Source organism: Pristiophorus japonicus, chromosome 4 (assembly GCF_044704955.1).
Source record: "Pristiophorus japonicus isolate sPriJap1 chromosome 4, sPriJap1.hap1, whole genome shotgun sequence".
Classification (NCBI taxonomy): Eukaryota; Metazoa; Chordata; class Chondrichthyes; family Pristiophoridae; genus Pristiophorus; species Pristiophorus japonicus.
Genome location: NC_091980.1, coordinates 62,829,043 through 62,843,447, shown reverse-complemented (window position 1 = coordinate 62,843,447; position 14,405 = coordinate 62,829,043). Strand labels below are relative to the sequence as shown.

The following is a 14,405-nucleotide window of genomic DNA, read 5'->3' as shown; positions in this document are numbered from 1 at the left end:
ATATTTAACTGGTTGTGAAGTGCTTTGGGCCATTCTGAGGATGTAGTAGGGCATAAGTACAAGGTTTTTAAAAATCTTTTCAGTCTTGAAAGGAGACAGTTGAGATGGGACCTCAGAAGTATATAAAATAATATAGCAAATATAAATCTAGAACACTCCTTCAGTAAATTGATAATAGGACAAGGGTTCAAATTGCAAGGTAAATTTAAGACTGATGTCAGAAACTGTTCTCCCACACAAAGAATAATCAAAACTTGGAAAAGATTTTCAGAGGTTAATGAAGGCAGGGATGGAGGGATTGTAGATTCTGAGGGATTGTAGATTCTAACGGATGAAACAGGCCTTTGTCATCTATCATAAGAGGCTTTGGTCACCTCAGCAGTCAGTAATAGTTTTATCACTGGTGATTGGTGTGGAATTCCACTGTAATTTCTCATTTGTTTATCTAGATTCTTCAGGATATACCCATCGCCCAGTCAGGGGAAAATGCAGTGACATTCCAGAAGGTCTATAAACAGACAAAAACAACAGTGTCCTAAATTGACATGACCCTGCTATTTAAAACTTCAAAGCGATGATGATTAGTTGCATAAATTCCTGTTTTCAGGAAATATAGCAGTAATGATTGTTTACTCTTCATTGTGCAGTAATGAAGTTCCCAACTCTCTGCAGTTAAACAGGCCATAATTGCTGTCCTAGGCCCAACTATCTTCAGCTGAATCATGACTGACCTTCCCTCCTTCATAAAGTCACAACTGGGCTGTTCGCTGATGATTGCAGTGCTCAGCTCCATTCATAGTTCTTCAAATGATAAAACAGTCCATGTCTGCATGCAGCAAGGTTTAGACAACATGCCAGCTTGGGCTAAGTGGCATGTAGCACCTCCAACCATAGAAAACCAAACCATCTCTCCATGACCATTGCCGACATTCCGCCCTCCACACCCCACGCCCCCAAATCAATATCCTGAGGGTTACCATTGATCAGAAACTCAACTGCTAGCCATTACGTGGCTAATATGAAAGCAAAATACTGCAGATGTTGGAAATCTGAAATAAAAACAGAAAATGTGGGAACATAATGAGAATAGGAGCAGGAGTAGGCCATTTGGCCCTGCTAGCCTGCTCTGCCATTTAATAAGATCATGGCTGATCTGATCTTGGGCTTAGCTCCACTTCCCTGTCCACTCCCCATAATCCTTTACTCCCTTATCGTTCAAAAATCTGTCTATCTCCACTTTAAATATATTCAATGACCCAGCCTCCACAGCTCTCTGGGGCAGAGAATTCCACAGATTTACAACCCTCAGAGAAGAAATTCCTCCTCATCTCAGTTCTACATGGACGATCCCTTATTCTTAAACTATGCTCCCTAGTTCTAGATTCCCCCATGAGTGGAAACATCCTCTCTGCATCTACCTTGTCAAGCCCCCTCAGTATCTTGTATGTTTCAGTAAGATCACCTCTCATTCTTCTAAACTCCAATGAGTATAGACCCAACCTGCTCAACCTTTCTTCATAAGTCAATCCCTTCATCTCAGAAATCAACTGAGTAAACCTTTTCTGAACTGCCTCCAATGCAAGTATATCCCTCCTTAAATAAGGAGACCAAAACTGTATTCAATCTTCTAGGTGTGGTCTCACCAATACCCTGCACAGTTGTAGCAGGACTTCCCTGCTTTTATACTCCACCCCCCTTGCAATAAAGGCCAACATTCCATTCCATTCCATTCCTGATTACTTGCAGTACCTGCATGCTAACTTTTTGTGTTGCATGCACAAGGATCTCCTAGGTCCCTCTGTACTGCAGCATTTTGTAATCTCTCTCCATTTAAATAATTAGCTTTTTTATTTTTCCCTACCAAAGTAGATAACCTCACATTTTTCCACATTATACACCATCTGCCAAATGTTTGCCGACTCACTTAGCCTGTCTATATCCCTTTGCCAGATCCTTTGTGTCCTCCTCACAACTTGTTTTCCCACCCATCTTTGTATCACCAGCAAACTTGGCTACATTACACTCAGTCCCTTCATCCAAGTCATTAATATAGATTGAAAATAGTTGAGGTCACAGAACCGATCCCTGTGACACCCCACTAGTTATTGTTTGCCAACCAGAAAATGACCCATTTATCCTGACTTTCTGTTTTCTGTTAGTTAGCCAATCTTCTATCCATGCTAATATATTACCCCCAACCCCGTGAGCTCTTCTCTTGTACAGTAACCTTTTATGTGACACCTTATCGAATACCTTCTGGAAATCCACTGGTTTCCCCTTATCTACCCTACATGTTACATCTTCAAAGAACTCCAGCAAATTTGTCAAACATGATTTCCCTTTCATAAAACCATACCGACTCTGCTTGACTTCATTATGCTTTTCCAAATGTCCTGCTGCTGCTTCCTTAATAATGGACGCCAGCATTTTCCCCACATGTTAGGCTAACTGGTCTATAGTTTCCTTATTTCTCTCTGCCTCCTTTTTTAAATAAGGACGTTACATTTGCAGTTTTTCAATCTGCTGGGACCTCTCCAGACTCCAAGGAATTTAGGTAGATTGTAACCAATACATCCACTATCTCTGCAGTCACTTCTTTTAAGACCCTAGGATGCAGGCCATCAGGTCCAGGGGACTTGTCCGCCTTTAGTTCCATTATTTTACTCAGCAGGTCAGGCTGCATCAGTGGAGAGAGAAACAGAATTAATGTTTCAGGTCAATGACCTTTCATCAGAACTGGAAAGACTTAGGAGATGTAACAGGTTTTAAAATCTGTTGCATCTCTAACTTGTTCCAGTTCTGACAAAAGGTCATTGACCTAAAACATTAACTCTTGTTTCTCTTTCTATAAATGCTGCCGAACGTGCTGAGTATTTCTAGCATTTTCTGTTTTTTAGTTCATAAATGTGGCTAGTAGGTCTGATGCTGAATATTCTGCAGTGAGTGGCTCACCACCTGACTCCTCAAAGCCTCTCCACCACCGACAAGGCACAATTCGGGGTTTAATGGAATACCCTTCACTGTCCTGAATGGATACAGCTGCGACAACACTCACGAAGCTTGATACCATCTAGGACAAAGCAGTCTACTTGATCGGCACCTCATCCACAAGCCAAACCATCCACCGTGGCTGCAGTGTGTGCCATCTACAGTATACACTGCAGCAAACCATTAAGACTTATTTGGCTGCACACACCAAACCCACAACCTCCACCATCTACAAGGACAAGGACAGCAGTTGCATTGGAACATCCAAGTTCCCCTCCAAGTCACATACCATCTTAACTTGGACATATTTTGCAGTTTCTTCATTGTCAATGGGTCAAAATCCTTCAACTCCCTACATAATGGCATTGTGGAAGCACCTTCAGCACTGCAACGATTCAAGACGTTCCACAACCACTTTCATGGGGAAATTGTGATGTCCAATAAATGCTGGCCTTATACAGTGACGCTCGCGGCCCAAGAAGGCTGTTGTGGCCTGCTGAATTACCTGGCCACTATTAGAATTACTTTTTTTTTAAGTAAATCATCTTACTGCCATCACTTATTTTTACAGTACCCAATGCGACAAAGCTCGAGCCTTGTATGCGTGTAAAGCAGAACATGACTCAGAATTATCCTTCAGCGCTGGGACCATGTTTGAGAATGGTAAGTGTAAAGAAAATTCCTATTGAATTGGAGGTTGAGATTGTTCATTCAGACTTCTATATGAACTCAACTTAACAGCAATTAGACATTAGCTTTAAAATAACACATTCCTTACTTTACCAGAATAATACATTGGGCTCGAGTTTCCGCTATTAAATTAGTGCAATCTGGGCATAATTGGCCAGAGCAGCGCAAAAGATTGGGAAATTTTAAACATAAGTGAGTTACACCCAAAGCCACTTATGCTTGTGTTTTCTGTGATCTTTTACACTGGTTCAGGATTCAATTTGCCTGAATCAGACCTTGCCCACAAAAGTGGCCATGCCCCTAGTTTGAAATTGCGAGAATCCACTGATTGTGCTGGGTTGGGAAGGCTCTTCAAATTGCGCTCATTTTCGCATCAAAAAATATTTAATTGACCAAGAAACTGACTAATTGTTTCTGTATAGCTTTTTAAGTCATTTTCAGTGATTTTAAATAGAGTTATTCACAGGTGCAATTGGAATTAATAAAACTGCACCAGGTTGCCACTCTTAAAGGAATTTTTGAGGATGTAACTAGTAGAGTGGACAAGGGAGAACCAGTGGATGTGGCGTATTTGAATTTTCAAAAAGCTTTTGACAAAGTCCCACACGAGATTGGTGTGCAAAATTAAAGCACATGGTATTAGGGGTAACGTATTGACGTGGATAGAGAACTGGTTGGCAGACAGGAAGCAGAGAGTCGGGATAAACGGGTTCTTTTCAGAATGGCAGGCAGTGACTCGTGGGGTGCCGCAGGGCTCAGTGCTGGGACCCCAGCTATTTACAATATACATCAATGATTTAAATGAAGGAATTGAGTGCAATATCTCCAAGTTTGCAGATGACACTAAGCTGGGTGGTGGTGTGAGCTGTGGGGAGGATGCTAAGAGGCTGCAGGGTAACTTGGACAGGTTAGGTGAGTGGGCAAATGCATGGCCGATGCAGTATAATGTGGATAAATATGAGGTTATCCACTTTGGTGACAAAAACATGAAGGCAGTATATTATCTGAATGGCGGCAGATTAGGAAAAAAGGAGGTGTAATGAGACCTGGGTGTCATGGTACATCAATCATTGAAAGTTGGCATTCAGGTACAGCAGGCGGTGAAGAAGGCAAATGGCATGTTGGCCTTTATAGTTTGAGTATAGGAGCAGGGAGGTCCTACTGCAGTTGTACAGGGCCTTGGTGAGGCCTCATCTGGAATATTGTGTTCCGTTTTGGTCTCCTAATCTGAGGAAGGACGTTCTTGCTATTGAGGGAGTGCAGCAAAGGTTCACCAGACTGATTCCCAGGATGGCGGGACTGATATATGAGGAGAAACTGGATCGACTGGGCCTGTATTCACTGGTGTTTAGAAGAATGAGAGGGGATCTCATAGAAACATATAAAATTCTGACGGGACTGGACAAGTTAGATGCAGGAAGATGTTCCCGATGTTGGGGAAGTCCAGAACCAGGGGACACAGTCTAAGGATAACGGGTAAGCCATTTAGGACCGAGATGAGGATAAACTTCTTCATTCAGAGAGTTGTTAACCTGTGGAATTCTCCACCGCAGAGAGTTGTTGATGCCAGTTCGTTAGATATATTCAAGAGGGAGTTAGATATGACCCTTACGGCTAAAGGGATCAAGGGGTATGGAGAGAAAGCAGGAAAGGGATACTGAGGTGAATGATCAGCCATGATCTTATTGAATGGTGGTGCAGGCTCAAAGGGCTGAATGGCCTATTTTCTATGTTTCTAAAGAATACTGTTTAATGGAAAGAAAAAAAGAGATTACATTCTATTACACCACCCATTTGCACTGGTTCATGGAAGATTTTTCATTTGATTATGCAAATGAATTTTAGTGGCAAATTGAAACCTAACCAAACTAGCACAATTTTGGGTGCAATTTCCTGATTGCGCACAAAGTGGAAACTCTACCCCAAGGAGTTTTACATGGTATAATAATTATGTCCTTTATAAAACAGTGCATTCTCTGTTTGCATTCTCTTGACTTACCATGAACAATGCCATCGGAAATTTGCTCAAATATTTTATAAAAACAATTTACATAAGCATGCACCTCCTGACTCCAGCACACCTGACATCACACATGCATCTAAAGCAAATTTATGTGTCACATGGTGGGGAGAGGGGTGGGGGTGGGAGAGGGTAGGAAAGTATAAAGATAGAAAAGTAACATTTGAAATGTGCAGAGAAATTTTACAGGAATATCACACTTCATGTCTCGCAGTTATCACACATGCTGTCACACTTATATAGTCATTTAAAGAAAAGAAAGGCAATCATTTCCAACCTAGAGAGAAAGTTTCCCAGCATCCAAAAATAGCTTCTCATTGATCTTGCACCTTATGTCCATTAGCGACAGGCCAGATTATATACATTTGGCCTTTAGCATCAGAAACATTTATTGTGGCATAATAACATAATGTTGCTGTCCTTGCAAAACAGCGTATCTTCCAACTTACCGTGAGAATTGCTTCAGGATATACACTATCATTAGCAGATATGCACAATTAGCAGATCTGTAGATTGGTTCATGGTGAGTCGGAAGATAATGCTGTTTTATAACTGGTGTTAGCAACAAAGTGTGATAGGAAGTATGTGTGACACAGGAAATAAAAGGTATACACAGGACTTTACATATATATAACCTCTCTATAATCTACTTCCCTTTTTAGATGGTGTGTTTAACCCTTTCCAAAGTATAAAATCCCTCCATTATTTTACTTAAGCAAGTCTAACTGAGCCTAGGTCTCCTGATCCCAAGGAGCCATCTGGTAATCCAGTTGCAGATCTCTATCTGCACTTCTTCATCAGGTGATCTAGCTTTAATGCTACCTCCAAATTTTCCCTTCCTTATGGAGAGATGCCTGATCTCTGCTTGACAGCATCACAGAGACTGGAAATTTACTTCTGTTGAAATATTAGCAGAAAGTATTAGAGATGATCTGATCATTTGGATAAATTAGCAAGTTATTCTGCTTATAGTCTGAATTCAAGTGGAAGAAACTGTCTGAGGCTGTCAGTGAGGCATAAATTTGGGTTCAAGTTAGGCGACTTGACACTATGCAATGGTTGATACAAATGTGAAACGTGTTGCATTGACCCATCTTAATATCCTGTCCCTTGGTGAAGGCAAAATTCACTAAAAAAAAAAGATTCATTTTGTGGTGTTGCTGACCCAAAAGAATATTTCTGCTTTCAGGATTAACTGTTGTGTGTTTTACAGTACATTCATCCAGGGAACCTGGTTGGCTTGAAGGAACATTGGACGGGAAGATTGGACTAATTCCAGAAAATTATGTCGAGTTTCTATAGTCCAAAGGTGCATGACATTATTGCTGAGCACTACATGGTATCCATGGTAATTTATGAAGACTTAAACAAGATTTTAATTTTTGGCATTTTACTTCTATTGCAGCGATGCAATGAGGGCAGATCTGTGAACTGGAGATAGATGATTAATTTCAACCTTAGCTTTTACTGTCCTGCAGTATGGATATGATCCACTGTTAATTTATCAAACCAGAGCCTGTAATTATTTCTTAAGGATTTTGTTTTTAATTCAAGCACTTGGTTTCCCAAATTAGGGTATATTTTATGTGGTAGGTCTTAGCATGTATATAATGTAGATATTCTACATAACTATTGCAAATGTTATTTGTATGATGTATGTAGTGTGCTGATATGGAGCTTTTCATTGGGAAGTGTATCATCATTCAGTGTGCCATTTCTTTTCAAAGTGCTTTCAGAATGGTCAAGAAGTAAAGCTCCATACAACTAATCCCTCATGTAAAGCATTTACCCAACTGAAGTGTTGCAATCACATGCTTAGATTATAGAATTGTGGTACTGCAATGCAGAGGTACAAGGGGCTTAGCAATAGTAACATCAGATGGCCAAATTTTATACCGGGATGAAGATCACACCACTACCCATAGAATTATTTTAAAATCTTAAATCAACAAGATGGGAAGCATTGCTTTTTTTTATTTTTTTCAAAATAAATATTACTTTGTGATATTTACATGAGATATTTGTTTACATAAAAGTGAATGCCTTCTATGATGTAAAAGAATTAGATTTTAAAGAAAGAAGTTTAAATAGAAATGTTTTTATAACATTTTAAAAATGACAATCAGCCAGAAAGTCAAAGACGTTTCCAACCAACTCACCAGCTTGTTGAATAAAATGCCTCGAGGGCGGCAGGAACGTATGATTTTAGTAAACTTACATCACTTGCTTCTGCAGCTAATGCAGTTGTTATGCTTGTTCCTAGTTCTAAAGATAAAAACTGCACAGAACTGAGCTGATCAATACAAATTTAATGATTTCAACAAATCAGCCTGGAATTTCAAACATAGCAGCAATAACTTGCTTTTATATCGCACCTTTAACATAGTAAAACATCCCAAGGTGCAATCAGAACTTGGCACAGTACCAAAACGGCTCTCATCAAAGTCACAAATGACATCCTTTGTGATTGTGACAAAGGTAAACTATCCCTGCTCGTCCTTCTCGACCTGTCTGCAGCCTTTGACATGGTTGATCATTCCATCCTCCCCAACATCTCTCCACCATTGTCCAGCTGGGTGGGACTGCATTCTCCTGGTTCCATTCTTATCTATCTAATCGGAGCCAGAAAATCTCCTGCAATGGCTTCTCTTCGCCTTCCCACATCACTACCCCTGTTGTCCCTCAATGATCTATCCTTGGCCCTCTCCTATTTCACATCTATATGCTGCCCCTTGGCATCATCATCTGAAAACAGGGCGTCAGTTTCCACATGTACACTGACAACACCCAGCTTTACCACACTACCACTTCTCTTCACCCCTCCACAGTCTCTAAATTGTCAGACTGCTTGTCCAACATTGAGTACTGGATGTGCAAAAATGTTCTCCAGTTAAATATTGGGAAGACCGAAGCCGTTGTCTTTGGTCTCCGCCACGAACTGCATTTTCTAGCCACTGACTCTATCCCTCTCCCTAGCATCCGTCTCGAGGCTGAACCAGATTGTTCGCAACCTAGGCGTATTATTTGACCCTGAAATGAGCTTCCAGCCACATATCCGCAGCATAACTAAAACTGCATATTTCCACCTCCGTAACATCGCCCATCTCTGCCCCTGCCTCAGCTCATCTGCTGCTGAAACCCTCATCCATGCCTTGTTACCTCTAGACTTGACTACTCCAGCACACTCCTGGCTGGCCTCCCACATTCTACCCAATGTAAACTTGAGGTCATCCAAAACTCAGCAGCCTGTGTCTTAACTCGCACCAATTTCCGTTCACCTATCACCCCTGTGCTCGCTGACCTACATTGGCTCCCAGTTAAGCAATGTCTCGATTTCAACATTTTCATCCTTATTTTCAAATCCCTCCATGGCCTCACCCTTCCCCATCTCTAATCTCCTTCAACCTCACAACCCCCCCCCCCCCCAAAAAAAAATATCTGCACTCATCAAATTCTGCCCTCTTGTATCCTGATTATAATCACTCAACCATCAGTGGCCGTGCCTTCAGCTGCCTAGGCCCTAATCTCTGGAACTGCCTCTCTACCTCTCTTTCCTCCTTTATGACACTCCTTAAAACCTACCTCTTTGATCAAGCTTTTGGTCATCTACCGTAATTTCTTCTTATCTGGCTCGGTGTCAATTTTTTTTTCTTATAACACTCCTGTGAAGCGCCTTGGGATGTTTTACTATGTTAAAGGCGCTATATAAATAGAAGTTGTTGTTGTTTTCCATGAACAGAATATAGCTGCGAAAAGGCTAAACCTACTGCATTGGTTTGACAGTGAGCGTGAGCATGGAACCAGGCGCTATGTTTATCTGTTTGGAGCAAGTTTCATGCTAATTTATTCATTTGCATATTTAACTTTTTAAGGGGGCATTGAGCTAGGGGCTGCTAGTAAGGAACAGGATAAAAAGAATGAGGGAAAGAAAAACCTGGGAGAACAAAAGGAAGCTTTCATGGTCTATATCATTCTACTTGTCGCATACTTTGCTTTGAAACAAAGAAAAGACCTGTATCCAATCTAGAGGAGCTTTGGCTTTTTAAAAAATGTATTTCCAGAATGGATATTGCGTTGTGGGGGTGGCTATGCTTTTTTAATTCTCTCTCTTAAGTCCTTGTTTCTAACTTCTTAAAATCCATGGTAAGCCTGCTGTGAAGCCAGTGGGTTGTGATAGCCAGTTATTTTGTGTGAATTTGCGGCAGTGGTTAATGTGCCTTCCATGTAGTTCTCTAACAAAATTACAGCTTGATAGCTCATCTCTTTTAAAAAAAATTTTTGTTTTAGAAGCTGCATCACTTTACATTGATTGTACTTATCTTTGGATCTCAATAAAATCACATTTTTGGTATATGAAAGATCAGAGTATGATTTATACAATGAAAGAAGATTGCATTTATCTAATCAGGTCAGCAGTGCAGATGTACAGCCTACTCTTAATTGAAAGTTGCTTAATGAGAATTATTTCAATTTTTTAATACAATTCCTACTTTGTGTTATTGCTTAATTCAAATTAATGAATAATTCAACATTTTAGTGCAAAAAAAGGCAGAGTTATCAGAAGGAAACGGTATGCATGCACCTTTTGTACAGTATACATCTACACGTGCAATTACGGAATGGATGGGTTCTGGCACATAACCGAGTTCAAGAGAGCTGTTCCAATATAACCTGTAACAAATAGTTTGCCTGTAGACATTCCCATCTGAGCCACAAAGTCTGCCTGAAATTCAGAACAATGATGTTGGTGATGAATCAGTTGATGTCATCACTGGGAGCTACTATCTTCAACTGTTTTTCTCATTTCTCCTAGGAGGTATTTATATGGTAAATTATGGCACAAATACTAGATACTACCCATTTGGGCATTGCAAGACCAGATTTTTGAACTTTAATAACATTACACTTTTCATTAAACAGTACACAAAACATAACTTGCATTTACATAGCGTCTTAAATATAGAAAAATATCCCAAGGCCTTTCACAGAGGCATAATCAGACATAAATGGATGACAAGCCAATGAAGAAGATATGAGGACGGGTGACCAAAACCCCATCAGATATAGGTTATAAGAGAGGAGGTGGTGGTAGTCAGATGGAGAGGTATTGGGAGGGGATTATGGAGTCTCAAGGCTTGGTTGCCAATGGTGAGATAAAAGGAGTGGGAGTGCAGGAAAGACGCTAACAGCAGCCCGAAATTCCACTTCTCTTCGCCAACGGACTTTGATGCTGCGTTGGCTCCATTATAATGAGACCTGAGGCCCAATATTGAGGAAGCCTTGGGCCTCATCATTCAGGTGCAGGGAAAGTACCATGTGCAGATTTCTAGGCCATATAGTCTTAAAAGAAAAACATCAATCTTCCAGTTGCTTCTTTGATTCATCGTGTTAATCTACCATTAAACATGCCACTTTGTGAGATTCACATCGTCTTGGCAATTAAGGAAGTCGATATTTGTCTTTCTATCCTTCCAGACTTTTTTTCTGTTAGAGGGAAATTATCATGGTTTTTGGGGAGAATGGAATTAGAAGACCCATGCATCACTTTATACACACGTGGGCCAAACACACTTTTTTGAGGAGGAATTATTTCATTACCCTGTGCTGATGAGGAAAGTAAAAAGTTTCCCAAATATTCTCAATGGAGATGACCTATAACAGTTTGGGCTTTCTGGCAGTAATTATAATACACATGACAGAAAGGCATGTTCATAAATTTTATGTACCAAAACCTGCACCTTTATGTGAGTAAAATAGAATACCATGGAGCTAGCAATTACCTACAAGCAGTGGTATGTTACACCGGAGACCAACTTGGATGCCCAAGTGGCAGGCAACTTTCACACCACAAGAGCCATTTGGAACCATAGAATGGTTACAGCATAGAAGGCGGCCATTCAGTCTGTCGAGCCCATGTCGACTCAGCTAGTCCCACTCCCCTGCCCTTTCCCTGTAGTCCTGCAATTCTTTTTCCTCCAGATACTTATCCAACTCCCTTTTGAAAGATAAGATTGAGTCTGCCTCCACCACACTTTCAAGCAGTGCATTCCAGAACCCAACCACTCACTGCATAAAAGAGGTTTTTCTTATTGCCTTTGGTCCTTTTGCCAATCACCTTAATTCTGTGCCCTCTGGTTCTTGACCCTTCTGCCAAAGAGAACAGTTTCTCTCTATCTACTCTGTCCAGACCCCTCATGATTTTGAGCACTCCTATCAAATCTCCTCTCAATCTTCTCTGCTCCAAGGAGAACAATCCCAGCTTCTCCAGTCTAACAACATAACTGAAGTCCCTCATTCCTGGAATCATTCTCGTAAATCTTTTCTGCGCCTTCTCTAAGACATTCACATTCTTCCTAAAGTGTGGTGCCCAGAATTGGACATAATACTCCAGTTGAGGCCGAACCAGTGTTTTATACAGGTTCATCATAATTTACACACTTTTATACTCTATACCTCTATTTATGAAGCTCAGGATCCGGTAAGCCTTTTTAACTGCTTTCTCAAGCTGTCCTGCCACATTCAATAATTTGTATACACATAACCCTAGATCTTTCTGTTCCTCGAGGATTGTACCATTTAGTTTATATGTCCTCTCCTCATTCTTTCTACCAAGTTGAGTTAATAATTTTCTTCAACAAGAGAAGCCCAACCACCTCTTCCTGACCTTCAACAGCTTCAATGGTGCTGAGTACCCCATATAAACACGATTGCTACAATAGAGGCTGAAATGGGTGGTTTACCTCCTGAAAGCTTCTCCACTGTCAGGAGTGTGAAGGAAAACTCTCCACTCGCCTGGATGGGTGAAGCTCCAGTTAATGTTCAAGAAGCTTGACGTTATTGAGGACAAAGAAAGAACTTGCATTTATATATTTGCCTTTAACATGGAGAAATGTCCCAAGGTGCTTCAAAGACGTATAATCAGACAAAAATGGATGCCAAGCCAAAAAGGATGGATAACCAAAGAGGTAGGTTTTAAGGTGAGCCTTGAAGGAGGAGAGGGAAGTGGAGAGGCGCAGTGGTTTAGGAAGAGAATTCCAGACTCAGCCCTAGACAGCTGAAGGCATAGCCAGCAATGGTGGGGAGAACGGAGGGATTCACAAAAGCCAGAGTCAGCAGACCAGAGAGTTTGGGGGGTGGAGGGGGTTAGAGCTGGAGCAGGTCACAGATAGGGAAGGGTGAGGACATGAAAAGATTTAAACACAAGGCTGAGAATTTAAATTGGAAGCATTGGGGACTAGCAGCTAAAGTAGGTCAGCAAGGATGGGGTGATGGATGAGTGGGACTTGGTGCGATATAGTATATGGGCAGCAGAGTTTTGGATGAGCTGCAGTTTAAGGATAGTGGAGGACGTGAGGCTGGCCAGAAGAGCATTGGAATAGTTGAGTCTCGGGGTGATGAAGGCTTGGATTAGAGTTTCAGCAGCAGATGGGCAGAGGCGCACAATGTTACAGAGGTGGAAATAGACAGTCTTTGTGAGTGAGAGTATAAGGGGTCAAAAGGTCATCTTGGCGTCGAATAGGATACTGAGATTGAGAACAGTCAAGTTCAGCAAAATCAATGCCTCAGCCACTGGACTCAATATTCATGCCCTCCACCACCAAATCATTGTGTCCACAGGATGTGTTACATACAGTCACCAAGCTTGCATCACCAGCATCTCACATCTCGATAACCTTTAACAGCAAGAAAAATTAAGCAATAATCATGGGATCATGGGGACATTATTATCTTTAAGTCACACATCATTCTGCTTTGGACATGTATCACCAGAAGGACTGCAGCAGTTCAAGCTGAAGGTGCATAAACACCTCTATTCGCTTCACCATTAACTACTACTTTTAAACAGGCCTATGCAACCTGAGCTTTTCCACTGTCTATTCGTGTGCGCGCTTTGGCTGCTGCTTAGACCAAGCCATTCAATACTTCTCCACTCTTCCTCCCTCTTTCCTTTTCTCTTTATCCCACCCTGACTGTTCTCTCCTGTCATCTCTCCTCTCGGATACTCTACACTCCCAATTCCCTACCACAATCCTTCATTACCCTTCGACCTGAAGAGCAAGAAGATAAATTAGAGAAAGAGTGGGGCCTACTAGAGACTACAAAGGAAATCTGTGTGTGGAGGCAGAAGATGTGGGTATGATTCTTAATGAATACTTTGCATCTGTTTTCACAAAAGAGAGGGGCGATGCAGACTTTGCAATGAGAGAGAAGGAGTATGAAATATTACACGAGATAAACATAGTGAGAGAGGAAGTATTAAGGTGCTTAGCAGCTTTGAAAGTGGATAATTCCCCAGGCCCAGATGAAATGTATCCCAGGCTGTTAAGAGAAGCAAAAGAGGAAATAGCAGAGGTTCTGACCATTATTTTACAGTCCTTCCTGGCTACAGGTGTGTCAGAGGACTGCTAATGTTGTACCTTTGTTTAAAAAGGGAGAAAGGGATAGACCGAGTAATCACAGGCCAGTCAGCTTAACCTCAGCGGTGGAAAAATTATTGGAAAAAATCCTGAAGGACAGGATAAATCTTCATTTGGAAAGACAAAGACAGCATGGTTTTTGTCAAGGGAAGGTCGTGTCTGACTAACTTGATTGAATTTTTCGAGGAGGTAACCAGGAGGGTCGACGGGGGCAGTGTGTATGATGTAGTGTATGTGGATTTTAGCAAAGCTTTTGATAAGGTCCCACATATCAGACTGGTCACGAAGGT

At 41.2% G+C, this 14,405-nt stretch overlaps 1 protein-coding gene across 2 annotated transcripts in view; it reads left to right on the top strand.

The window, feature by feature from the left end:
* LOC139262928 (rho GTPase-activating protein 26-like) overlaps positions 1-10,056 on the top strand; it is a 257,392-nt gene extending 247,336 nt beyond the window's left edge. For both annotated transcript variants that reach the window (XM_070878245.1, XM_070878243.1), the window contains 2 exons: positions 3,560-3,651; positions 6,912-10,056. In XM_070878245.1, the coding sequence (XP_070734346.1) occupies positions 3,560-3,651; positions 6,912-7,000 (181 nt within the window). In that variant the 3' untranslated portion in view covers positions 7,001-10,056. The remainder of the gene's footprint in view (positions 1-3,559; positions 3,652-6,911) is intronic.
* The last annotated feature ends 4,349 nt before the right edge of the window (positions 10,057-14,405 follow it).